Raw genomic sequence first — 26,418 nt, 5'->3', positions numbered from 1 at the left:
TGGCTGGAGTCTGCTCCAAAATTCTTGTTTCAAAATGGCTTTCTCCCAGGACATTCCTCTGTAGGCTGCAGTTCCTCAAAAATGTCACTCTTAGTTGCTCTTGGGGTGTTTGTCCTCCCTTAGCATCTCCAGAGCAAGAGTCTGCTTTCAACGGCCATCTTCAAACTGTCTCTCATCTGCAGCTACTCTCAGCTTCTGTGCATTCTTCAAAGTGTCCCTCTTGGCTGTAGCAAGCTCCTTCCTTCTGTCTGAGCTTATATAGTGCTCCAGTAAGCTAATCAAGACCCATGCTGAATGGGCGTGGCCACACCACCATGGAAATTATCCAATGAAAGATCTTGCCCTCAATTGAGTGATCACATCTCCATGAAACATCCAATCAAAAGTCTCCAACCCAATTGACACCAATACGCTTCCTGCCCACACAAGAATGAATCAAAGATAACGGCCTTTTGGGGGACATAATACATCCAAACCAGCACATGGAGGTTCTAGACAACATAATCAGACCAGGAAAAGAAGTAGTATATAAAAGCATTGGAAAGGAATAAATTATGGCAATATTATTTTGAGTCGTAAATACGTTACCACAATAAAAAGATTTTTTAAAAATGTAGCATAGCCACAGATAATAAAACTGTCCAAAGACAATCTACTAGAAACTATTAGAACTGGGAGTTTGAGAAGATGACCTGTTACTAATAAATATGAAACTCAAGAGGATCCCAGTATACAAACTCCAAAATATTATGGGGAAAATTCCCATTTACAGTAGCAACAAAACATCTGGGAATAAATGTAACAGGAAATTTCAGAGGAATAGAACAGAATACCTCAATAAATGGCAAGACATACTATAAACTTAGGTAGAAAGCCTTACTAATTAATAGTAACTATTCTTTATAATTCAATATATTAATTTAATAGAATTGTGGCAAAATCATATTTTCATAATTTAAATATATTAAATGAAAAATGCAGTTGAATGGGGAGAAAAAGAGAAGAAAAGATACTATAAAGTGACAGTAATTAAAACTGTATTGATCCACCTAGAGATTAGTAAGGCAGAACAATGAAATAGTAGGAAGCAAAAAAAAAAAAAAACATTCAATTATATATGAAAAGTTGAGTATTCAAAAGGGAACATTTCAAATAAGTGGGAAAAAATCAACTATTTAATGAATGGCATTAGAACAATTGGCTATTTAAAAAATTAAGTTATACCTTACTTCAAGTATTTGATAAAAATTATTTAGCAGATTTAAACATAAATAAACAAAAAATCCAAAATAGTTTTAGGAGAAAATATAGGTAAATAGGTAATATAATCTTGAAGCTAGAATGCCAACAAAGGCAGAAACCATGTCAGGAAACATAGATTGACTTAATTATGTAAAATTTAAATTTGAAAATCAAAAAATAAAAGCCATTTAAAAATTAGAGGCAAAATAGGAAAAAAGTGTGTAAAAAATGACATCAAAATGGATATTTTTTTTGACTCAATATTTCAGTTTTATTTATGGTCAGTTACAGGTAGAGGCAAAAGTAGGATCTGCTGGCAGTAAAAAGTACAGTGAGGAGAAGGAGACTGGAATAATATTACAGTTTAGTGTTTGAGGATTTTTGACGCTACAACTCTTTAGATATGTGCCATATTTTTCATAACACTAGACATAAAAAAGGATATTGGCTCTTCATATTTATTTCTTAGGCCAATTAAATTAAGGCAAGGACTAGAGATTTTCAATCCTTCCTTTTAAGTAAGTTTTGTTACATGACTATATTTGCATATTGCCTTTTGGTCCATGACTATTTTTAAATTGGAATCAAATTTAACATTTTCCCCCTTTCAAAACGATTTCTTACAATAAAGATGGCAGGCATCTCAACTCACTGAAACTAAAGATGGACTTTTAAAAAAATTAACTTTATTGAGTTTCAATTTACATACATTAAAATGAACCTGTTTGGTTTTTTTTTTCTTATTACTTTTGATTATTCCCAAAGTGTATGCTCTTAACTAAGAGATGTCAATAAGGAAAGAAAAGAAGACAATAGATGAAGAAGACATAAAGGTTCCTTCTGTGAGCATTCAGAGGAAGTTTTTTTTTTTTTTCATTTTGTACTTTTTTAATTTACACAGCTTTTTCCTTGTTCTGCATCAGTATTTCCTCTAATATCTCTCAGAAATTCCGTGCTTACCCATTCTTTTTTTTATTCATTTTATTGAGATATATATTCACATACCATGCAGTCATACAAAACAAAGTGTACACTCAATTGTTCACAGTACCACCACACAGTTGCACATTCATCACCCAGATCAATCCCTGTCATCTTCATTACCACACACACAAAAATAACAAGAATAAAAATTAAAGTGAAAAAGAGCAATTAAAGTAAAAAAGAACATTGGGTGCCTTTTTTTGTTTGTTTGTTTATTTGTTTGTTTCCTTCCCCCATTTTTCTACTCATCCATCCATAAACTAGACAAAGGGGAGTGTGGTCCATATGGCTTTCCCAATCCCATTGTCACCCCTCATAAGCTACATTTTTATACAATCGTCTTCAAGATTCATGGATTGTGGGTTGTAGTTTGATAGTTTCAGGTATTTACTGCTACTACTCCAATTCACTAGAACCTAAAAAGGGTTGTCTACATTGTGCTCAAAGTGGATATTTTAATAGGTAATTTTCACAAATCAAAGTCTAATATTAACATACTAATATGAAAATCAGCAAAAAGTAGGATACCACTTATCAACTATAAATTTGGGAAATATCTATAGGAGCCATAATTCTCAGTGATATTGGGGATGCTGAAAAACAGTAATTCTCATTGATGTTCGGTGGGAGTACAAAGACTCAGAAAAAATAATTCAACAAAGTATTATCCACAGTTATTTCTAGGTAGTAAGATTGATGATTTCTTTCTTTTCTTTTTAATTTACTTATCAATGTTATCTACAATAAAATGTGGCAATATTTTATAAATATACATAACAATAAACATTTGTCAGGTATTTATAAAAATAGAAAAAAATAAATATTGAATTCAGTTTCCCAAAATTACTTATTTTAGATTCAACTTGTGTGCTGCAGCCCTCCTCGACACCATCTCTGCCACTACCAAATCACAGGTTTGGAAAAGAAATTTTCAACTTCACTAACTCAACAATAATATAAATGTGTATATTAACAAAGAAGGAAACATAAAATACTCAAGAATTCTGTTATTGTAAATGCTATTCTAAATGATTTTCAAAGCTCCCCATAAAACAACAGGATTTAATTTTAAAAAAAAAAACAAAACAGATTCAATTATATATGAAAAGTTGAGTATTCAAAAGGGAACATTTCAAATAAGTGGGAAAAAATCAACTATTTAATAAATGACATTAGGACAACTGGCTAACTTCTTTAAAAATTAAAGTTATACCTTACTTCAAGTAATAGATAAAAATCCAAATTCAATTCTTAGAAATGATGTCCCAGACCTCACTTGCTAAATTTCACTTGAGCCAACACTTTCAAGAACAGCCAGGGATGATATGACACCAAAAGTAAAAGCGACCAAAGAAAATACAGATCAATTGGACTAAGCCAAAATTAAAAATGTGCATGCATCAAAGAATATTATTAAGAGAATGAAAAGGCAAACCACAGAATGGAAAACAGTATTTGTAAATTATATATCGGGTAAGGATCCAGTATCTAGAATATATAAAGAACTCGTACAACTCGACAACAAAAAGACAAACAACCCAATTAAAAAATAGGCAAAGGAACATCCTCAAAAAGATAAAGGGCATATATGAGCAACCCACAGCTAACATCATACACAACAGTGAAAGACAGAAAGCTTTTCCCCTAAGACCAGGAATAAGACAAAAATGCCTGTTCCCACCAGTGCTTTTCACCACTCTAACGAAGCTCTAGCCAGAGTAATTAAGCAAGAAAAAGAAATAAAATTCATCCAAATTGGAAACAAAGAAGTACAACTATCCCCATTCGCAGATTACAAGATCCTATATATAGAAAATCCTGAAGAATCTACAAGAAAGCTAATAGAGTTAATAAATGATTTCAGAAAGTAGCAGAGTACATCAACACACAAAAACCATTGGTGTTTCTACACATCAGCAATGAGCAATCCCCCCCAAAAAACAATTCCATTTACAATAGGAACTAAAAGAATAAAATATCTAGGAATAAATTTAACCAAGAATGTAAAGGACTTGTATACGGAAAACTACAAATCATTACTAAGAGAAACTAAGACCCAAATAAATGAAAAGATACGCCATGCTTATGGATTAGAAGACGTAACGTCATTAAGATGTCAGTACTACACAAAGCAATTTACAGATTCAATGCAATCCCAATCAAACCTCCAACAATCTTCCTTTCAGAAATGGAAAAAGCTAATTATCAATTTATATGAAAGGGCAGGACCCCAAATAGCCAAAACCATCTTGAAAAAGAACAAAGTTGGAAGACTCACACTTCCCAATTTCAAAACTTATTCCAAAACTACAGCAATGAAAACAGTGTGGTACTGGCACACAGTTAGACATATAGACAAATGGAATAGAATTGAGAGTTCAGATACAAATGTATGACCAATTGATTTTTGACAAGGGCACCAAGTCCACTCAATGGGAAAAGAATACTATCTTCAACAAATGGTGTTGGGAAAACTGGATGTCTGTATCCAAAAGAAGGGAAGTAAACCCCTACCTCAACCATATACAAAAATGAACTCAAAATCAATCAATAAATTAAATACAAGAGCTAGAACTATAAAACTTCTGGAAGAAAATACAAGAAAATATCTTCAGAACCTTGTATTAGGCAATGAAGTCTTAAACTAATCCAGAAACATGAGCAACAAAATAAAAAATAAATTGGACTTCATCAACATTTAAAACTTTTGTGCATCAAATGACATTATGAAGAAAGTGAAAAGATAACCTACAGAATGGAAGAAAATATCTGGTAACCATATATCTGGTAAGGGTTTAATATCCAGAATACATAAAGAACTCTTACAACCCAACAACAAAAAGGCAAACAACCCAATTAAAAAATGGGCAAAAGACATAAATAGACATTTTTTCCAGAGATAAAATACAAATGGCTAAAAAGCACATGAAAAGATACTCATCTTCACCTGCTATTAGGGAAATGCAAATCAAAACCACAATGAGATATCATCTCACACCTATAAGAACGACCGCCATTAAACAAACAGGAAACCACAAGTGTTGGAGAGGATGTGGAGAAATAGGAACACTTATTCACTGCTGATGGGAATGTAAAATGGTACAGCTGCTGTGAAAAATGGTTTGTCAGTTCCTCAGAAAGCTAAATATAGAGCTGCCTTAGATCCGGCATCCCACTACTGGATATATGCCCAGAAGATCTGAAGGCAGGGACGTGAACAGACACTTGTACACTGATGTCCATAGCAGCATTATTCACAATTGCCAAAAGATGGAAACAACCCAAGTGTTCATCAACCAATGAATGGATAAACAAAATGTGGTGTATATATATATATGATGGAATATTATTCAGCAGTAAGAAGGAATGAAGTTCTGAAGTATGTGACAACATGGATGAACCTTGAGGACATTATGTTGAGTGAAATAAGGACAAATATTGTATGATCTCACTAATATAAACTAATTATAATATTTAGACTCATAGACATAAAATCTAGAATATAGGTTACCAGGAGATAGGATGAGCCTGGAGAATGGGGAGATATGTATAGAATTTTTAACTAGGTTGAACTTAAACATTTGGAAATGGATAAAGGTGACAGTAGCATGTTATTGTGAATATTATTAATAGTGCTGAATTTCTGTATGTGAATATTGTTGAAAGCGGTAGTTTAGAGTCATGCTTGTCACCAGAAGGAAAGCTAGAGGTTAAAACATGGGAATATACAACAGTGAATCTTGTGGTGGGCAATGACTGTGATTAACAGTACAAATATAAAAAAGTTATTTCATGAACTAGAATATATGTATGACACTATTACAAGGAGTTATTAATAGAGTGGTATATGAACAAAATGTACCTACTGCAAACTATGGACTAGAGTTAATGGTAATATCTTAATATTCTTTCATCAACACTAGCAAATGTACCACACCAATTCTAAGGGTCAACAATTTGGGGAGAAAAGGGGTATGGGATGTTTTGGGTTTTATTTTGTAATTTTATTTTTTATTTTTCTTTTTGGAGTAAGGAAAATGTTCTAAAGTTGATGGTGGTGATGAATGCAAACTACTTGATGATACTGTGAACCATGATTGTATACTTCAGATGGATTGCATGGTATGTGAATATATCTCAATAAAATAGCATTCAAAAAATGGCCCAAGGACTTGAATAGACATTTTTCCAAACAAGATATAAAAATGGCCAATAAGCACATGAAAAGATGATCACCATCATTTTGCCGGTAGGGAAATCTAAATCAAAAGCACAATGAAATACCACCTCACCCCCACAAGAATGGTTATTATTTAAAAACAGAAAATAATAAGTGCTGGTGAGGATGTGGAGAAATAAGAATGCTTGTACATTGTTGGTGGGAATGTAAAATGATGCAGCCAAGTGTAAATCGGTTTGATGGTTCCTCAAAAAATTAAACACAGAACTGTCTGGTGATCTGAAAATCACACTTCTTAGACATATATCTAAAAGATTAAAAGCAGAAACTCAATTATTTGTACACCAGTGTTCATAGAAGCATTATTCACAATAGCCAAAAGATGGAAGCAACCCAAGTGTTCACCAACTGATAAATGGATAAATAAAATATGATATATACATGCAATGGAATATTATTCAACTATAAAAAGGAATGAAGTTCTGATATGTGCTACAGCATGTATGAACCTTGAAGACATCATGTGGAGTAAAATAAGCTAGACACAACAGCACAGATGTATGACTCCACCTAAATGGAATAACTACAATATGCATTCATAAAGATAGAAAGTAGAGTACAGTTTACCTGGCCCGGGAGGCAGGAGGTATGGGGAGTTAATGTAAAATGGGTGCAGGATTTCTTTGGGGGATGATGGAAATGTGTTGGTAATACATTGTGGTGATGATGTCACAACATTGTGAATGTGATTAATCCCACTGAATTGTATGCTTTGGAGTGGTTGAGATGGGAAAGTTTATTTTGTATATATGTTATCACAATTTTTAAAAACAGAAAGAGAGACAAAATAGACAATGACAATTAAATGCAACACATTGATCTACTAATGGAAGAGAAAATGCCCAAAAGGACATTATGGGACAAGTGGAAAAATTAGAATATAGATTGTATGCTTTATATTGTCAAATTTCTTGAACTTAATTACTGTGCTTAATGTGGTCACATAAGTGAATATCTTTGTTTTTAGGAAATATACATGTATGTATTAAGTGTTACAGGAGCAAGACATACGAAATCTATTCTCAAATGTTTAAAATCTACCTGATAGATAGATAGATAGATAATAAGAAAGAATGAATGAATTATATAATAAATGTGGCAATATGTTAAAAGTTGGTAAATCTGGGTATCTGGGTATAATGGAGTTCTCTGTATTGTTTTTATATTATTTTTTCCAAGTTTTAAATCATTTCAAAATAAAGTTTTTAAAAATTAGGCAAGAACTTGAATAGACATGTCTCCAAAGAAGATATGCAAATGGCCAATAAGCACATGAAAACCTGCTCAACATCATTAGTCATTAGGGAAATGCAAAACAAAACCATAATGAAATGCCACTTCACACCCACTAGGATGGCTGTTAAAAAAACAAAATAATAAGAGTTGGGGAGGATGCTGAGAAACAGAAACCCTTGTACATTATTGGTGGAAACATAAAATGGTGCAGCATGGTGGAAAATTTTGGTTGTTCCTCAAAAAGTTAAGTATCAGCTGCCTTGCCCAGATTAAGAAGGCAGGGTGAAACACTTCAGGGCTCCAGACCCACAGAAGCTTCAATTGAGACATTCCCAGTTAAACAAAATCTGAAGGCATTCGTCACCACTAGACTGGCCTTATAAGAGATGCAAAGAGAGGTCTGCGGGTAGAAAGGAAAGGACAATAGACAATAGATTGAAGCCACATGAAGAAGTAAAGATCTCCGGTGACGGTAAATGATATGGGCAAATATAAACACCAGCTCTGTTGTATTTTTGGTTTGTTACAACACTTTTTACTTCCTACAGGATCTAAAAGGCAAACGCATAAAATATAATTATAGATCAATGGGTTTAATGCATAAAAGTAATTTATGACAAGAACTACATAAAGGTGGGGGAGCAGAGGGTTATAGGAATATACTTTGTGCATACTCTTGAAATTAAGTTGGTAGCAAAGGAAATAAGCTTGTTATAGATTTAGGATGTTAAATTTAAGCCCCATGCTAACTACAAAGAAAATATCAGAGAATATGTAAGCTCATAGAGACAGAAATTAACACGTTACCAAATGCAGAGGTGGGGTAATGCACAATTTTAAAAAAAGCAATTAAAGAGACTGACAATTTAATGCAATATGTGATCCTGGATGAGATCCTACAAGGGTGCAGAAAAGGCTCAAAGGGACATTATTAGACATATTTAAAAATTGGATTATAGACTATAAGATTTATATCACTTTTTATATTTCTTGAACTTGATAACTGCACTTAAAGCAGTTATATAAGACAATATTCTTGTTCTTAGGAAATGCACATGGCAGTATTAAGTGTTCGAGGACCACTGTGCCAGTTTGGATATATTATGTCCCCCAAAATGCCATGTTCTTTGATGCAATCTTGTGGGGGCACAGGTATTAGTGATGATTAGGTTGGAATCTTTGGATTAGTTTGTTTCCATGGAGATGCAACCCACCCAACTGTAGGTGATAACTGATTAGATAATTTCCATGGAGGTGTGGTCCTGCTCAGCATGGGCCTTGATTAGTTTACTACAGGTCAGACAGAAGGAGCTTGATGCTGCAACTTACAGAGACATTTTGAAGACAACCATTGAAAGCAGAGTTTTGCTGATGCTTTGGAGCGACTAGGCCAGAGTTTGTCCCAAGAAGCTGACATAGAGATGTTTTTGGAGAACACCATTTTGAAATGTAACCTAGGAGCAAGCAGATGCCAGCCACATGCCTCTGTTAAGAGGTTTTCCAGATGCCATCAGCCTTCGTTCAGTGTACCCTATTGTTGATGCCTTAGTTTGGACACTTTTTATGGCCTTAAGACTATAACTTTGTAACCAAATAAACCCCTTTATAAAAGCCAATCTATTTCTGGTGTTTTGCGAAACAGCAGCATTAGCAAACTGGAACAATCACCTACACTCAAGTGTTCAGAAAATAGGTTGATGAATAGATAGGCAGGCAGACAGACAGACAGATGGATAGATATGTAGATAAATGGATAAATGGATGTATAGATGGAATGATATGGTAAACATGGGAAAATGTTAAAATTGGGGATTTGAGTATCGGGGGGACTGGAATATGTTGGTGTTCTCTGGGATTTGTATTATGTTTATAACGGTCCTGTAATTTGAAAGTATTTCAAAATAATAAAATTTTTAAGATGTTAAGCATAGAATTACCATGATTCAGCAATTCCACTCCTTATCCAAGAGAATTGAAAACAGATGTTCAAACAAAAACTTGTGCAAAAAGTTTCATAGCAGCATTATTCATAATAGTCAAAAAGCGAAAACAACCCAAACGTCCATAAACTGAAGAAAGGATAAACAATGGAATATTATTCAGCCATTTAAGTCGATACATGTGACAACATAGATGAACCTTGAAAACATTATGCTAAGTGAAAGAAGCCAGTCACAAAATAGCACATACTGGAAGTTCCATTTATTACAATGCCTGGAATAGGGAAATCCATAGAGACAGAAAGTAGATGACTGGTTGGCAGGGGCTTAGGAGAGGGGGTAATAGAGAGTGGCTACTTAGTGGGTTCAGGGTTTCTTTTGAGAGGTGAAAATTTTCTGGAATTAGATAATGGCAATGGTTGCACAACATTGTGAAAGTATGAAAAGCAAATAAACTGTACACTTTAAAATGGTAAATGGTGTATTTTATGTCACGTGAATTTTTACCTCAATAAGAAAAAAAGAAAGGAAGGAATGGAGGAAGGGGAGGAGAAAGGAAGGAAACAGCCGGGGACAGTATTGGGTTTTTCGCTTTTTATTTTTTGTTTTTTCAGAGCAGTTAGTGGAAAGGGCAGAAGGAGCCTTAGAGATCCCTCGTCGAGACCCTTTAGTCCACCGATGATGGCTGATACTAGAAACTATGCAGACAGTGAATGGCAGAGCCACGACTGCCAGCCAGGCTTCCTGACACCCAGCCCACAGTTCTTTCCAGAGACAGATGCCTCTGACTCAGCGTCCACCTTCACCAGGCACTTCTTCAAGGCAGTACTGTATTTTTGCTCAGCTTAGGCCTGTGCTTCCAGGCTTTACCCCAACCTACAACCAACTAATCTCAAGGGTCCATCAGTCACACCTGCCAATGCTCTCATTGATGACTCCTCAATGCTTGTAGTTTATGATTTTCATCAAGTGGAAAAATCACACTGTTATCACATTGTTCTAATCTTAGAAAAACATGCCATTCATACTGTCAGAATTGGCCTTTGTCCCAGTGATATCTGAAGACTCTTATATTTTAAAAAATAATGGACCAAATATCAGCAGCTTAGGGCACATTCATAAAGGCAAACAAGCAGTCCTTTCTATAAATGGCTTCAAAAAGTACATTGCAAAAATAAGACCAAGAAAAGTAGGTACTCAGAACTTTTTTGCAAGAGTCAATTCTTTGGAGTTAAAATGAGGAAAAATGATTAGTATGGCCAGCAATTCAATATATCACAGAGCTTAAGAGGCTTTCTCATCACATAGGCCTGGGTTCAAATCCTGGTTCTGGTGGTTAATTAGGAAGTTACTTTACCTCTTTTACCTTCAGATTTTTCTTCAGTAAAATAAGGGTAACAGAGTTTTCTTGGGATTAATAAAATAGTGCCTACCTAATAGTATCTATGAAGTTTGAATGGGATATACACCATTCCACCTGCAAAATTAAATTGTTTATTTACATTTACTAAATATCTCTGGCAGGAGATCTGAGCCACAGCATGGAATGTTGGAATATATATTGGACTGAGTCAGAAAACCTTTGTTCAAATCTTAATTCCGGCACTTACTTAAATACCCAAGACATTTGGATACTGCTAATCGTCAGTAATTCTCAGTTTCCTTATTTAGATAAAGGAAATCATGCCTAACTCAGAGGGTGTTGGGACAAGGTTTTAAAATAATATATTATACACATTATAATACACAGATTCTAGAATCTAAAGTCATATTCAAAAGTTAAAATGCTACATAACTAATGAGGTTTTTCCAGTATAGGGCAGCAGTGGGACTGGGCAGTAAGAGACCTCAATCCTAGTCCTAGGACTGCCATCTGCATACCATGGGATGAAGCACATCACCTTCTTCACCTCTAGAATGAGGTGATTAAGCAATTGTTAGGTCCCTTTCAAGCTCTGACATTCAATGGCAGTATATGTTCCAATTCAAGATCAATGCTGGCTTTCCCTTCTTTTTCAAGAAAGTAGAGAGGGACCCTTGCACTAAGACCTGGCCTAGCATTACCAAGGCTGGGAAATTGTCCACCCCAGCACTGATTTCCATGGCACAGAGCCTTAAGTTTGTGCACTATGTAACATTCAATACCTATGGCCATATGTTGTCACTGGAGGTTCCATGACAGTAATTCTCACCATCCTTGAACTCACAAGGGAGAAAGAGGGTAGAAGTTGTTTACCTGGCGGGAAGTTTCTCCTTTCAGACCCCAGGCTGGAAAAGTCTATCTTTCATCCCAAACATTACTTCCTCCAACAATTAATTAATTGCAGACCTCTCAATTAAGCAACAATTTTTTAACATCAGCGATTTGTTAAAATTGAACAAATTATATGATTAGCTCATAATCAGTTGGGAAATCAAGAGAAATCAATATTACAGATTATCTTCACCCTTTTTCCCTCCTGCCCTACATATAGCCTCTCCTACTACCACCCTTGCCCTTCACCCTGTCTTCCTCTCTTTGAACCCCAGTAGGTCTTACATTTTTTGAAATCCTGAATACACAAATGTTCATATTTGTATCTCCCCTTTTGACCAAATCATTGAAGTACTGAATGATTGTCCTTGTTCTAGGCTTTCAGCCAAATCTCTACCACACATCCCACTAACTAGACATTCATTTTGTTTAACAGGGTTATCTTTTATTAAACAAGTATCTCTGCAGATAATTTGTGCTATCAGTTACTCACATAACATGTGGATGGCTTTAATCATTGTGAATTCTTTTAGTTAAGATTACCACAAAGAAAGTATTTTAAATCGGAGAAGGGAGAGCAAAGGGAAAGAAAATGATTTCAGAGCCTGTTGCCTTTTGAAGGAAGAGAGCTAGAAAGGGGCATCATCATGAGTCTGGGATGAGGGTGACGTTGCATGTAAGAAGGCAGCGGAGGTGCTCAACACCAGCGCTGGAAGAGAAGCAACATGGGGAGAAGAGATGAGACACAGACTGGGAGGGAATATAAGAAAACATTTTACAGACTTGGTGATTGTTCCAAGATCAGCGCCATTCTTGTTTAGTTTACTGAGTGGCACCTACCCTGGAGAAGGGAAGAATCAGTTCACTGCCATTCTAGCTATACATGTTGTTGGCTGCTAGGAGAAGGGCCTGGAAGCCCCTTTGGAAGGGATACTCATGATCCACTATCCCTGGCTGAACAGCTGATTCTGGCTAAACCATCTCCGGGATGGAATGGAGAGAATTCCTATGATAAAGAAAGGAGGCTAAGGGACCTACAGGTGCTGGCTCTCTATTCTAAGAGGCTCAGAGTCCTTCACAGATGATAATCAATTTAACCTCACTGATCCCCAAAGTGGTCTTGCCCAAGGACATATCAGAAAAAGAGAATCATGAGATTAGAAGCTTTCCTCATTCATAGCCACTACCCTGACTTTTACCCTTCAGCAAGTCCAAGCTACATCCATTGCTTTCTGGTACTGACCTGCTCACACCCTGCAACATATTACATTTACTTCCTGCAAATGCAGAGACTCATCCTGTCCTCATCTACCATGAGACTCATGGCTTCTAGGCTAAGTCTGTTCCCTCCTTTCACAAAGCCTTGCTAGAGGAATATCATAACCCCAGGTACGACATGTGGGCAAGGCCTCTTCTAAGCAAACATCAGTAACACCTGTAAACCCAGATTCAGGCTAGGAGGGATATTATCAGTCAGGAACTGCAGAATCCCCACTCTAGTTCTCCCCCATTTCTCTCTTTGCCAAACCTTCTGAAAGGAATACACTGAGATGCTGATGGTCACCTCACTTGTTAACTGAAAACTAAGTAATAATTAGTCAATTCGGTCAAGATGGTGGGCCCAACTGTGCTTCTGGAAATCATAGTTATACACATATACATAACTGCACATCAAATAACTTTCCTCTCATAAAAATTTAGTGAAACACTGTCAGCACTGGTTCAGATAAGTGCTCTTAGTTGTGAACAAAAAAATCCCATGAGAACAGTCCTCTGGTTAAAAGGCAAGACTGAAAATGAAAATTCAGGGAGGGCTGCAGAAAGGCCAAGCCAGAATCACCCTCTATTACAAGTATCAGGCAATGGAAGCAAGTATGAGTTCACAGAGGCTAAAATTGCCTTGATTTTGATTGGACATTACCTCTTCAAATCTCCCCCTCCCTGTGCCTTAGGTTTACAATTCAGAATTTCTATTAAATTTAGAGAGTGTTCAAGCAAGTAGCTCTGATGATGAAACATCTAAGCTTCTAAATGGACAGGAAAAGAGATGTTACTTAACCCAGTGAGACTTTGTCTTTCAAACTGATTTTATTTCACTGCCAACATATAGGAATGGCCACCTTCAACATACCCCCAGCTGCCATATTTTTAAATGATCTCTTTCTCATTCTCCAAGGTATTTTTCTGCTCCTTTTAGAACATTGAAAATACCAGCACAATTTGCTGTACGTGAGGCTACTCACATAACACTGATGCTATATGACCTTGGCCTGCACCCAATGCATTCACATGGGGAAGTATTTCACATTCAGCTTTCAGTATGTACTACATTATTGGAAACTTTTACTCCAATTGTATGGTTACTTGGAACAGAGTTTTTGGATTTAGGTTTATCTGGTTGATACACAGTGGGATGTGGATATGAGATGCTTCCCTATATGAATAAATCAGAGGATGGGGGGGGTTAAATTAAATGATTAATTGCTCCACCTTTTGAAAATGACATCAAACGCTTTTTCTTTCCTAGAATTGGTCCTATATAAGTCAAAAGCTTCAAAACTCTATGCTGTATTGGTAAACAGTAACATCTTCCTAGGGCCAATATCACCAACTCTTAATTGTTTTCTAATGCTTTCACTGTAAGCACACAATCTGAGTGCCAAACAAATGCTTGTGGAACCCCTCAGTGAAGCCCCTCCAGGAGAAGAAACTATCTTGAACTTTTTATAAGCTAACCTTCCCTCTGCCCCACAAGGCAAGGCACACCATAGATATTCTATAAATAATCATTCATTGATTGATTTCTCATCTTCACCAAAAGCTAGATCCAATGGGCATGGAAAAAAAAACAGTAAACAAGTGTTAAAATATTTTGAACTGTAAAGCATCTGTTGAGAAATAAAGGCTGTGAAAAAACTGCACAATTATGAAGGTCACCCGAATATAGAAAAAAACTATGGTGTGAGAAGACTGCTGCACTTACAATGCACATGTTCATATTTGTCAGACAATGACAAATATTTCCTAAAATCAAGATTTACCAAATTAGCCTTCTTTGTTTCCCCATTAACACAGTATAAGGGGGATCTGATTCTCTTCGACAATTTTTCAAAATGTGAGTCTTTCCCTCTTCTCTTCTTGTTTTTTTTTGTTGTTGTTGTTGTTTTTGTTTTTTTTTTGTTTTTTTTTTTTTTAACCCTTTGATCCTAATCCACTTAGTCCCTATCCCCAAATAGCCTCCCAAATCGCAGCGTGGGGAGAGCTCTGGGAAGCCCTTGTTGAGATACTTAGTGGAACTTGGTTCTCCACATTGGCTATTTAGAAGCGTCTCGGTATCCTCGGGTGATTCCACATCTTTCCTCGCTCTTCTTAACGCTGCGAATAGGAGTTTAGGGTGGCGAGATTCTCCCAGGCGGGCCAGGGAGGCGCTGACCGTGGTCCTGGACGCGAGCTCGGAAGGCTTCCGAGAAGGTGGGCCAAGAGAAAGACGGAAGGGGTGGGGAGCGGCTGTCTAAACCCCCACCCCTCCCGACCTCAGGGGAGCCCGCGGGCCTTCACGTGAAACCCCTTCACCGCACGCTCGCAGCTGCATCAAAAAAGGGTGGGGCACCCAGCCACAGCTGCCATCCGAAGCCGCCCGGGAGGATTTAAGAATAGAACTGCGACCCATCCCCACTCCCACCCCACACGCGATCCCACGCCGGGGATCGGCTGGTCCTTTACCCCGCAAACACCACCTCCCAGGCCCAGGTGGATGCGGGCGGCCTTTGTGGGCGTAGAGCCGCCCACCGCTGAGCCGGAGCCTCTCCGCACCCTGGGCGGAGAAGGGGCGGGGTAGGGTGGGGTGTATGTGCAGATGCGGGAGGCAATACTAAAGAGGGGGAAGGAGAGGGCACGCTGGGATTCTTGGTTCTCCACCGAGCTGGAAGGGGATGAAGGAAGGGCGGCCCCACCGCGCCCCGTCCTCCATCTCCCCCCCACCCCCACCCCACCCCATACCAACCTGGTCGTTGAGGTTCTGCAGGGCTTCCTTGCCCGTGGCCCGCCGGATCTCCACCTTCCGCCCCGATTCAACAGATGGCTCCCCGCCGGCGCGCCGGCCCTGCCGGGAGTACGGCGGCTGCGAGTCCGGGCCCAAGTGGGCGACGTCCCGCTGCTGAGCCACCACCTGCCCCGAGCCCCGGCCCACCGACAGCGAGTCGAAGTCGATGGTCTTGTTCTCCGAGGACCCTTCCACCGGGCAGAACATGCCACAGAATTTCTGCCGGGGCTTGGGGCTGCCTGACCCCAGGTTTTTAAAAAACGCAGGGACCTCTTCGTCCTCTGCCTGCTTCCCGGATTGCTTCCTCTCTGCCATGGCGCGGGGGCTCGGGGAAGGGTGCTCGCCGTCAGTCCGTCCGTCCGTCTGCCGGTCCCTAAATCTCCCTCTCTGCGCAAAAATCCCCTGGTTGCTACCGCGGCTGTCGCTTTCTGCCTACCGCAAGGTGTACAGAAAGGAAGGAGGGCTTTCGAGCGGGCGTCCCACCCCTCACAGTCCCTCCCCCTGACCGTGCTTTCTCCCCCTCCCTGCCCACGCCCCCCGCAGCCGCGCGAGCTCCGGCGAGCCGCGAAGTTCGGCCAGGGAGGCGACCGCTGCGGCAGCGGGAGCCCAGAGGCTGCTAGTTCCCAGCAGCGGCAGTGCGAGGGGAGGGGCGGGCGGGTAAGGACGCGGTGCCGGGGACGGGGGAGGTGGGGAGGTGGGGAGGGCCGCGCAGCCAAGAGCGCCGCGCTCCGGAAGTGAAGCAGCCAGACCACCGGCTAATGGATGCGGAGCTGAGGGCCTGCTGACCGCTCCCGGGCGCCGGGGTAAGTAGGGGGGCAGGGCACGCGGAGGCGAAGACCCGAGGGTGCAGCCCCTGGTCCCCCACACCCTTGTCCCCCACCTGCCGAGCCCGGGCGCCTCTTTTCCCACCACATTGCGGAGGTGGGCCTGGGACGAGTGCACACGGTGGATAGGGCTCCCTCTCTACCCAGAGCTTGAGCTAATGGATGTGGGAAGAGGAACAAACTGGGAGGCTCCAGGACAGCCGGTCCTGGGGAGGGGGCAGCACTAAGAGTGGGAAGAGATGGCGCAGGCAGCACAGAGAGGAGAGGACCATCCAAGGCACGGAAACCAAAGCCTCGGTCTACCCGTGGGCCTTGGTGGGCTGCGGAAGCAAAGACTGACGCAAGAAGGTTCTCGCTTGGTGCGTCCAGTGGTAGGGGCCGCACAACATGGCGCGGAGAAATGCGGAGGGGCGTAGCAAAGGGGGGTATAATGAGAACTACAGCTCTACTAATATAGCAGAGAGCGCAGTCTGCAAATTCGCGCGCAGCGACTTGTGAAGAAAGCGAGAGAGGGTGCGGACCCGCTATGTTGCCCGAGGGCGCCATGTACCACATCTGTGCCCTTGCACCAAGAAGGGCCAAGAAGAGTGCCTTTCTTTGGCATCTTCCATCTGTCCCCTAGCCCATAGCGGGGGAAAACGCACATTAAAGCCACTCCTTAAATCCCATCCCCTTTCCGCGCCCGGGGCGCCCCGCCTCATCTTCCCCGTCGCTGTTGCGCACTGCGCCACAACCGGGGGGTTCTCGGTTTGCCCGACGCCGCGTGCCTGGGGCGTTTTAAGTGCTTGCGCGCGTCCCCTGGGAGGTGGTGGTTCGGGTGTGGGGTGTGAGAGAGTGCCTTGAACTGTGCGCGGCCAAGAGTGGGGAGGATGTGTAGAGAAGTGGTGTGTATGTGCGGATGTTCCAGCTACGGCCACCAGGTTGGTGAGCATCCAGCGGATATTTGGATTTGTGTGGGTAGCGTGGTCTCTGCTGGCTCAGTATTGCCTACTCCCCATCAATCCCTGCCTGTGGTCGACAGCCCCGCCCCTCTTTCCACAGTGGCAAAATCTTGCAGAAATGCTACCCATCCTTTGGCGGCTTGGGAGGGAGATCCGGGCATGCTCAGTCCCCGGGATGGGTTTAGGGTAAGCGAGGCAGTTGACTGCAGGGCGTTTGAGCCAGGCAGGAGGCCAAGATTCAACCCCATTGTCACACCTTGCCCCTGGAAAGAGTAAAGATTCCCCCACCTCCATTGCGAGTGACAGTTTGGTGGATAGGATTACATTTAGGGAACAACTAGTCACAGTTTGAAGATGAGCCCAACGTGATATTTGGGAAGGAATCTCTGAATGAGAAAGGGTGTGTGAAGAAGAATATACACGTGGACCCAGGAGGTGAGAGAACCAGAGGCAGGCATTCAGGATTTAGCACCAGATATGCTTTGCATTTGAATGAAGTGCTTTCACATGAATTGCATCGTTTCCTACTCACAACACCCCTGGGAGGTGAGTGGGACAGGTTTATCCTGACCATATTCAAGGTTAGGAGACTGAAATGTAGAGAGCTTGAGGGACTTTGCCCAAGGTCACATATCTAGTTAAATGGTACAACAGTCCCACTGAGGAGTTTCCACCTGAAAGTCTAGTTCCTTTTCCATTTTATCACTCTTGCCCTGTTATGTGAGAAAATGCAAGACTTTAAAATTTTTCCCGTATCCAGATATTTCACTCCGTGACCCTATTGTGTATCAAGGGCATCTTCACTTGCCGTCTTTTCATTTGAAGGTCACATTGCAGGTAGCGATTGCCTTTGGGAGGAGGAGCCATCCCCAGAGTGATTGCTATTACATAGACCTTACAGATATTTCTTCCTGAGCATGCAATGTCTTTTTACATCCGAAGTTTTCTCTAAATATTCCAGTGGAGGAGGAAGGTCACCTCCCCCCACCCCACCCCCATATCTTTGCAGGGGAAAGTGAGGCATGGAGAGAGAGGACAGAAGGATTCAGATCCCTAAACTGCTGGGGTTGGGGTCAGGGTGTCTTCAGTACCTCCTGGAAGAACTCGAGAGATGTGCCTGGTGCAGGAACAGCTGCCACTGTAGCTACAGGTTGGCATCTGTGGCATATGGACCCTGCACATATGGATTGACGGAGATTTTCATGCCAAGGAGAAAATGGTGTTAGCATCTTAGCACATACTCCACAGTAGTAACTGGGAAGCATTAGGAACTCTTCCCTTTTTATATTCCCCACTCTCCACAGGCTTTCCAAGACAAGTTTGATTGATGTGTTTCTTCCCTTTTTTCTTATTCTTTTTTTTTATTTTTTCAAATGACCCATTTAAGTTCAAATGCTAGGAGGAAAAGCACTGTGCTAGGAACTTACCATTCATAGCAAAAAGAAACACCTAGTTAGGCATTTGCAAAGCCTGACCAGACACAACAAACGAGAATCAATTCATAATTCCAAGTTTAACTTCCTCAGCCCTGAGATTTTTTTCCAATTGTTATTTCTATATTGAATGATAGTTAAATGTTTGAACAATTCCTTACTGGATGTTTTTTAATCACAGAACTGAAGCAATTCAATAGCCGTTGCAAAGGGTTGTCATACTTTTTAGTAAGTGCATTAGCAGTCTTCATCATTGGAAATTACTGAGTCATAAAAATACATTGCTATTCTTTATATGAAACAGGCAGCTTGGCTGGAGCTAAGACTAAGACCCACCTTCCTGTGGAGTTGCGTGACACCTTCCTGTGCTAGAAGCAGAATAAATAAGCCTCTTGACTCACAGAACATTCTGGAACACATGAACAGGTATTTAGCCACATCAACTGATTTTATCTTTCATGTGGGAAAGGTCTTGAATCCTGTCCATAACTGGGGCTCAGACAATAATAGGCATGTCTGGTGAGCATATGGTAGGGAAGCCAGATTGCAGGATGGTCCCCAAGAGAAAAGGATCACTTTTTTTTTTTTATTAAATTCAGTTTTATTGAAATACATTCACATACCATACAATCATCCATGGTATACAATCCACTGTCCACAGTATGATAACATAGTTATGCGTTCATCACCACAATCTATCTCTGAACATTTTCCTTACATCAGAAAGAACCAGAACAAGAATAAAAAGTAAAAGTGAAAAAAGAACACCCAAATCATCCCCCCATCCCACTCCATTTGTCCTTTAGTTTTTATCCCCATTTTTCTACTCATCCATACAGTAGATAAAGGGGGTGTGATCCACAAGGTCTTCACAATCACTCTGTCACCCCTTGTAATCTACATTATTATATAATTGTCTTCAGGAGTCCAGACTGCTGGGTTGGAGTTTGGTAGTTTCAGGTATTTACTTCTAGCTATTCCAATACATTAAAACCTAAGATGTGTTATCTATATAGTGCATAAGAATGTCCACCAGAGTGACCTCTCGACTCCATTTGAAATCTCTCAGCCACTGAAACTATTTCGTCTCATTTTGCATCCCCCTTTTGGTCAAGAAGATACTCTCAGTCCCATGATGCTGGGTCCACATTCATCCCCGAGAGTCATATTCTGCATTGCCAGGGAGATTTACAACCCTAGGACTCGGGTCCCACGTAGGGGGGAGGGCAACGAGTTCACCTGTCGAGATGGCTCAGTTAGAGAGAGAGAGGGCCACATCTGAGCAACAAACAGGTACTCAGGGGGAGACTCTTAGGCACAATTATATACAAGTTTAGGCTCTCCTTTGCAGTAACGAGCTTCACAAGGGCAAGTCCCATGATCGAGGGCTCAGCACATCAAACCACCAGTCCCAGTGTTTGTGACAACATCAACACCAGTCCAGGTGAGGATGTCCAGCACATCCGCGCCTTCCCCCAGATCCTCGGGGCTGGGGAGGGGGAGGCTGTAAATGTATTTTTTATTATCTGCCCAAATTACTCTGGGATGTGTCACTATTTCACTCCAGTCTATACTAACCTACCTTATCTCACTTCCTATTCAAAGTTCCATGCAATTGTGGTGTTTGAACAAATCGACTGTAGAGTTGTACCGTTTAGAAAATTTAGATCCTGTATCTCTTCCCTTGGTCTCATACGGAATTTGAAGTTTTAAAACACAATCAGTTTCAACCTTTACCCTTTGGCCTGGCTTGCCCTGGTCTTAACCAGACCTGCTTCATTCATATCACTAATTGAAGTCTGGGCTCTTTTTCAGCTTTTTTTTTTTTTTTTAACAGTGACTGTATACACTAATACTGACATTCATATCTGCTGAGCTCTAGCTCTGAGTTTCAGGTGTCTCAGAGATATGCATTGTTCCAGAGACCAATCAAGTTATACGCTAGGGGATCAGCATCTCAAAGTTTAGAGATAGGCATTACAATTCAGGAATAGAGTTAACTGCTGTAAGAGCTTACAATCTAGGGACTATTACAATAATTATGTCCATGTTAGGCTATGATCTAAGATTCAATTCTGAGTTTACACATTGTAGTTAGTCCATATTGGTGAGGCATTAAAGTGTTTACCTTTATTTCTGGTGTACTTCACTCAAATACTGTGTACAGGATCCGTTCACCTTGTTGTGTGTCTCACAGCTTCATTCCTTCTTGTAGTTGCTCAGTGTTCCACTGTATGCGTACACTACAGTACACCATTCCATTCGTCAGTCAGTGTACCCTTAAGTCATCTGCACCCTTTGCAAATCATGATTACAGCCTCCATGAACACCAGTTTGCAAATGTTCATTCATGTCTCTGCTCTCAGATCTTCAAATGACATACCCCATAATGAGGTTGCAGGACCTTTTGGTCCCCACATACTTAACTTTTTGTGGAACAACCACACTGATCTTCAGAGAGGCTACACCATTCTACCTGCTCCTCAACAGGTAGATAGGTACATGCCTCTCACCATGTTTTCTCCAACACTTTTACTCCTATATATATATTTTCCTACAATTTTATAGAGTTATATTCACATACCATACATTTATCCACAGTGTACAATCAGTTGTTCATGGTATCATCATAAAGTTGTACATTTATCACCACAACAGCACTTGAACATATTGATTACAAGAAAAATTGTTTCTTTTTAGCAATAAGAAAAAAATGATAAAAAGAAAAATAACATGTCATACAATACAATATACTAGTAAGGACAGCAAATAACACCACTACCAAGAATCCCATATTCCTCCCCTATATCCCCCTCTCATATACATTTAGCATTGGCATATTGCCTTTGTTACATTTAATGGAGGTATATGACAATGTTACTGTTGACCATAGACTCCAGTTTGCTTTGATTATGTTTTTTTCTGAATACCATCCCTATTTCAACTCTCTACATGGTTGACATTCATTTGCTTTCCCACATGCAAAAACATTTTTATATTTGCATATTTAGTAACAGTCATTGGCCACTCCAGTTTTTGCCACATTATACAGTCCCAGTCTTTATCATCTATCTTTACCTCTGGTGTCATACATTCTCCTATCCCACCTGAAAAGAATGACTTTTAACAAAGAGGACGTCTGATGGAGTGGGCTAGATGGCACGATACGAGGCAGATCCCTGGTCAACCCCCACTTCCATTCTAAACTAGAGTATGTATGCTTCTTGCAGTGGAAGAGCCCGTGGAGTAAAACTGAAAATTGTTTCACTAGGAGTCTAAGTCACTCTGCTATAAGACTTCTGTCCAAGAGATCTGGGCATCCGAGTGGAAGGTGTTTCACCACTGAGTAGAAAGAGGTGAAGCATCTGAGACCTGGAGGCAGTGGGGAAAACACCCTTTCAAGTGCATCAGCGATCAAAGAAGGATCAACACCACCACATGGCTGCCAGCATCAGTGAAACCACAGCAACAGAACTGCAGAGCCACAGGAAGGTACACTTTTATAAGTGAGATACAATCCATCCGCCTTGGGTCGGCTTGAGAGACATAACAGGAAGTACTGAGTTTTTGTTTTTGTTTTTGTTTTTTGGCCACTGGGCAAGTAAGAGTTATTGGTCCACAAGACTTTGAGGCAGCTCTTAGAGTGACCTGACCTGGGATCCATTCACTGGTGAGTTATAAGTGTAGGAGTTCATTCTGGTTTTTTTAAATCCTAAAGCTGTGCATATCTGCACTACAAACTAATTGGCAAACATTTGAGGCAATGGCACTGGCACTGTTAGAGGACTGGTGCAGGATAATGAGTCTGGATGCTCAGAAATCACTGCTGGTTATGGGGATACCAGTGGACTGTGATGAGGCTGAGATTCAGGAAGTTCTTCAGGAGACTTTAAAGTCTCTGGGCAGGTATAGACTGCTTGGAAAAATATTCAGGAGGCAGGATAATGCCGATGCTGTCTTGTTAGAACTTATGGAAGATGTTGATAGCTCAGTGATCCCTCATGAGATTCAGGGTAAGGGAGGTATCTGGAAAGTGATCTTCAAGACCCCTAACCAGGACACTGAATTTCTTGAAAGACTGAAGCTCTTTCTAGAAAAAGAGGGACAGACAGTATCAGGTATGTTCCGAGCCCTTGGGCATGAGGGCGTATCTACAGCCATGGTCCCCTGCATATCACCGGAGTTATTGGCCCATTTAGTGGGACAGGCAATTGCTCACGCACCTCATCCTCTTCTACCCATGAGATACCGGAAACTGAGAGTATTCTCTGGGAACGCTGTTCCAGCCCCAGAGGAGGAGCCCTTTGAAATCTGGTTGGAACAGACCACTGAGGTTGTCAAAGAGTGGCCTGTACCAGAGGCAGAAAAGAAAAGGTGGCTGATGGAAAGTCTGCGTGGCCCTGCACTGGACCTCTTGCATGTAGTGCTGGCAGACAATCCGTCCATAAGTGTGGGAGAGTGTTTGGAGGCATTTAAACAGGTGTTTGGAAGCCTGGAGAGCCGCAGGACCTCACAGATTAAATATCTGAAGACCTATCAGGAGGAAGGGGAAAAAGTCTCAGCCTATGTGTTACGGTTAGAAACCTTGCTCCGGAGAGCTGTGGAGAAACGTGCCATTCCTAGAAATATTGCAGACCAGGTCCGTTTGGAACAAGTCATGGCCGGGGCGAGCCTTAGTGCAATCCTCTGGTGTAGGCTTAGGGAGCTGAGAGAGCAGGGACCACCTCCCAGCTTCCTTGAGTTGATAAAGGTAATACGGGAAGAAGAGGAGGAAGAGGCCTCTTTTGGAAATGAGAACCACAAGGAGCCAGTTGCAGGGGATGGCCATGGCCATTGGGATGATGAAGCAGACGACTGAGGACCAACTTGGAGCAGGACCCATGGTGGGTGGGCCTAGGGCCATCCCCTTTACTAGGCTAAGGCCTTCTCATTACTTTTTTTCTTTTAATGTAATAAATTGAAATCAAGGCATTTAAGCCAAGTCTTGATTCTTCTTTCTAAGAAAAAATATATATGTATCTGAGAGCTTCATGGACCCTATGTAAATTATTTTTTTGTTGTTTTTTTTTTGTCTTTTTTTAAATTCAGTTTTATTGAGATATATTCACATACCATGCAGTCCTACATAAATTATTAATAACAAAAGAGTAATTCCAAATATTGAATAGTAAGCCTAAAGGACTCTGAAATACCAGTACTTCAAATTTACTTTAAATACCCCAAATACACCAAAATTTACCCATACCATAGAAAAAAAATTGACTTTAGAAAATATCTCTTTTGTAAACTAGTTTAATATTTATTTATCAACTATTTTCCTTTCTCAAATCAGCGGAGGCTTTCTGAGTACCTGGCATTGTGAGATACTGTCCAAGGTTATATAGGAGTCAAACCTGCCCAACATGCCGTGCTCTCAGGGAGTTTACAGTCTAGTGGAGGAGAGGCCTAGACATGTGAAAGGTTAAATAACTATATATGTAAATAAGTTCACGGCACCATTGGAGAACAACCATCCCCGTCCTTAGGTTTCTTTCTTCTTACTTGGGAAGCATTCCTCTGTTTTGCTGCTAGGTGTCTGTATAGATGGCAGTGTGTTAGGCCATGAGGACACAAATGGTTGGTCCTAAATCCCTGCTTTAGGGCATCTGCAGTCTGAGAGGCAGCCTCAGGGAATGGGTAGAAATTAGGCAAGAACATGCACAAGAGTGAGAATGCACAAGGCGTATTTGGGTTTAGTGAGCAGTCAGTCTGGTTACAGAGGAAGGTTTTTAGTGGCAACAAAGAGCAAAGAGGAGAGGAAGAGAGCTCACATTTATTGAGGACCTATTATGTGCCAATTAATTTATGCATAGTTCAGTCAATGTGTACAGGAACTCTAATTGGTGTAATTTGCTCTTTTTGAAAAAGCAACTGAAGTTCAAATGGATATCCAAATGCTAGAAAGTGACAGAGCTTAGAGAGAAGCCCAGAACAGCCTGACTCAGGCTAATCACCTCTCCACTGTGATGGTGGTTTTCAAATTGTGCTCTGTAGAACTGTTCCACAGAGATCTTTTAGCAGTTCCATCTTTAAAATGTATTTCAAATTTTTTAAAACCATAATAAATAAATGGTAGGCTCGAATGTGTTTCTAACAAAATTTTAATGCATTTGCATTCACCAACAGGTTCACTTTTAATTTGAAATTTACTCATTTTATGCAGACCTGAGAACAAAGCTTCTCTTGCAGTACCCAAGTGCACGTACAAACTTCTTTTACTTATTCACTAAGTAAGGAAGTGGTAACACTGCATGGGTGTTTAAATCAGGCCTATGCGTGTCCTGTCATGAAAAGTGTGGAAGTACAGCATAAATGACACCATTCAGTTAAGTGCCAGGCAAAGAGCTGACACAGTTGATGCAGAGCATCATGGTAGCTTTGTGTGTGCAGTAAACAAGTTATTTAACTTCTCTAAACATCAGTTTGACCAACTGAAAAATGGAACGATTATAGTGTAGGGTTGTTGTTAGGATCAAATGACATAATGCTTTTAAGCACTTAGCGTGATGTCTGGAACATAGAAAGCCCTCAATAAATAGAGCTCTTAATGTTTCATGTTTATTGTTTGTTCAGTGCATGCTCTCTTGATTGTATAATTGTTGTGCAGTAACAAGTAAATATGTAATCTGTCAGCAGAGTTGTACTAAAATTGCATTCGAAACAATTTTAGCTCTTATTGTAAACTTGAGTGCTTGTCTTTTATATTTGTGATAAGCACTCAATTGTTGACTATTACAGTGATTTGACTTTGAAACAGCAATTTACTTCTTGATTGTGAATCATTTTTAAAGAAAATAACTTAAGATTGTAAGAAAATCCTTTTTAAAAGGTACCATTTGTGATCATTTATCTTTCTAAGTTATACATTTTCTCAATACTATTAAACCAAAGTGATAAAATGGCCATCCGTTATACCCTGATTTCATGTTTTGTTTTTTTTTTCATGAAAATGGCCTCATTGTTTTCATTTACTGACAGTAGACAATGTAAATTGTTATAAATGCGAAGCTATCAAATAAATACATGTTAATAGAAGTGTGTTTTTTCTGTTTCATTTATTGTCATTCTTTATAAACTATAGCTTGAGGAAGGGGTTTCGTTACTTAAAAAAATTTTTGAGAGAGAGCATTAGAAAGCCAAGCCAAAGCCAAAAGGTCTTTAACTCCTCTAGGCAGGAAAATCTGAGAGCCAACATGCTAGAATAAGATTACCTGGTTTGTATCTCCAAGGATGAAAGAGAGCT

At 40.3% G+C, this 26,418-nt stretch overlaps 2 protein-coding genes across 4 annotated transcripts in view; one reads left to right on the top strand and one right to left on the bottom strand.

The window, feature by feature from the left end:
* Positions 1–16,299, bottom strand: part of DPYSL2 (dihydropyrimidinase like 2) — a 113,442-nt gene extending 97,143 nt beyond the window's left edge. The window contains exon 1 of the mRNA XM_037812679.1: positions 15,900–16,299. Coding sequence (XP_037668607.1) covers positions 15,900–16,253 — 354 coding nt within the window. The 5' untranslated portion in view covers positions 16,254–16,299. The remainder of the gene's footprint in view (positions 1–15,899) is intronic.
* Positions 16,300–16,635: 336 nt separating this feature from the next.
* On the top strand, positions 16,636–24,200 carry PNMA2 (PNMA family member 2). 3 transcript variants are annotated; one of them, XM_037813155.1, is made up of 3 exons: positions 16,636–16,741; positions 19,441–19,562; positions 22,408–24,200. In XM_037813155.1, exon 3 carries the CDS (start codon positions 22,900–22,902, stop codon positions 23,992–23,994), a length of 1,095 nt encoding a protein of 364 aa, XP_037669083.1. In that variant the 5' UTR covers positions 16,636–16,741; positions 19,441–19,562; positions 22,408–22,899; the 3' UTR covers positions 23,995–24,200. The 3 variants fall into 3 exon arrangements, with proteins under 3 accessions (XP_037669083.1, XP_037669081.1, XP_037669082.1); XM_037813153.1 differs by having other exon boundaries at positions 22,367–24,200; XM_037813154.1 differs by lacking the exon at positions 16,636–16,741 and adding an exon at positions 16,985–17,121 and having other exon boundaries at positions 22,367–24,200.
* The last annotated feature ends 2,218 nt before the right edge of the window (positions 24,201–26,418 follow it).

Source organism: Choloepus didactylus, chromosome 20 (assembly GCF_015220235.1).
Source record: "Choloepus didactylus isolate mChoDid1 chromosome 20, mChoDid1.pri, whole genome shotgun sequence".
Taxonomy (NCBI): domain Eukaryota; kingdom Metazoa; phylum Chordata; class Mammalia; order Pilosa; family Megalonychidae; genus Choloepus; species Choloepus didactylus.
Note: the sequence above shows the minus strand (reverse complement) of the source record. Positions and strands in the feature narration are given on the sequence as shown.

Bases quoted from the DNA above. Each gene is read 5' to 3' on its own strand.
- PNMA2 (XM_037813155.1), top strand. From the start codon at position 22,900: ATGGCACTGGCACTGTTAGAGGACTGGTGCAGGATAATGAGTCTGGAT.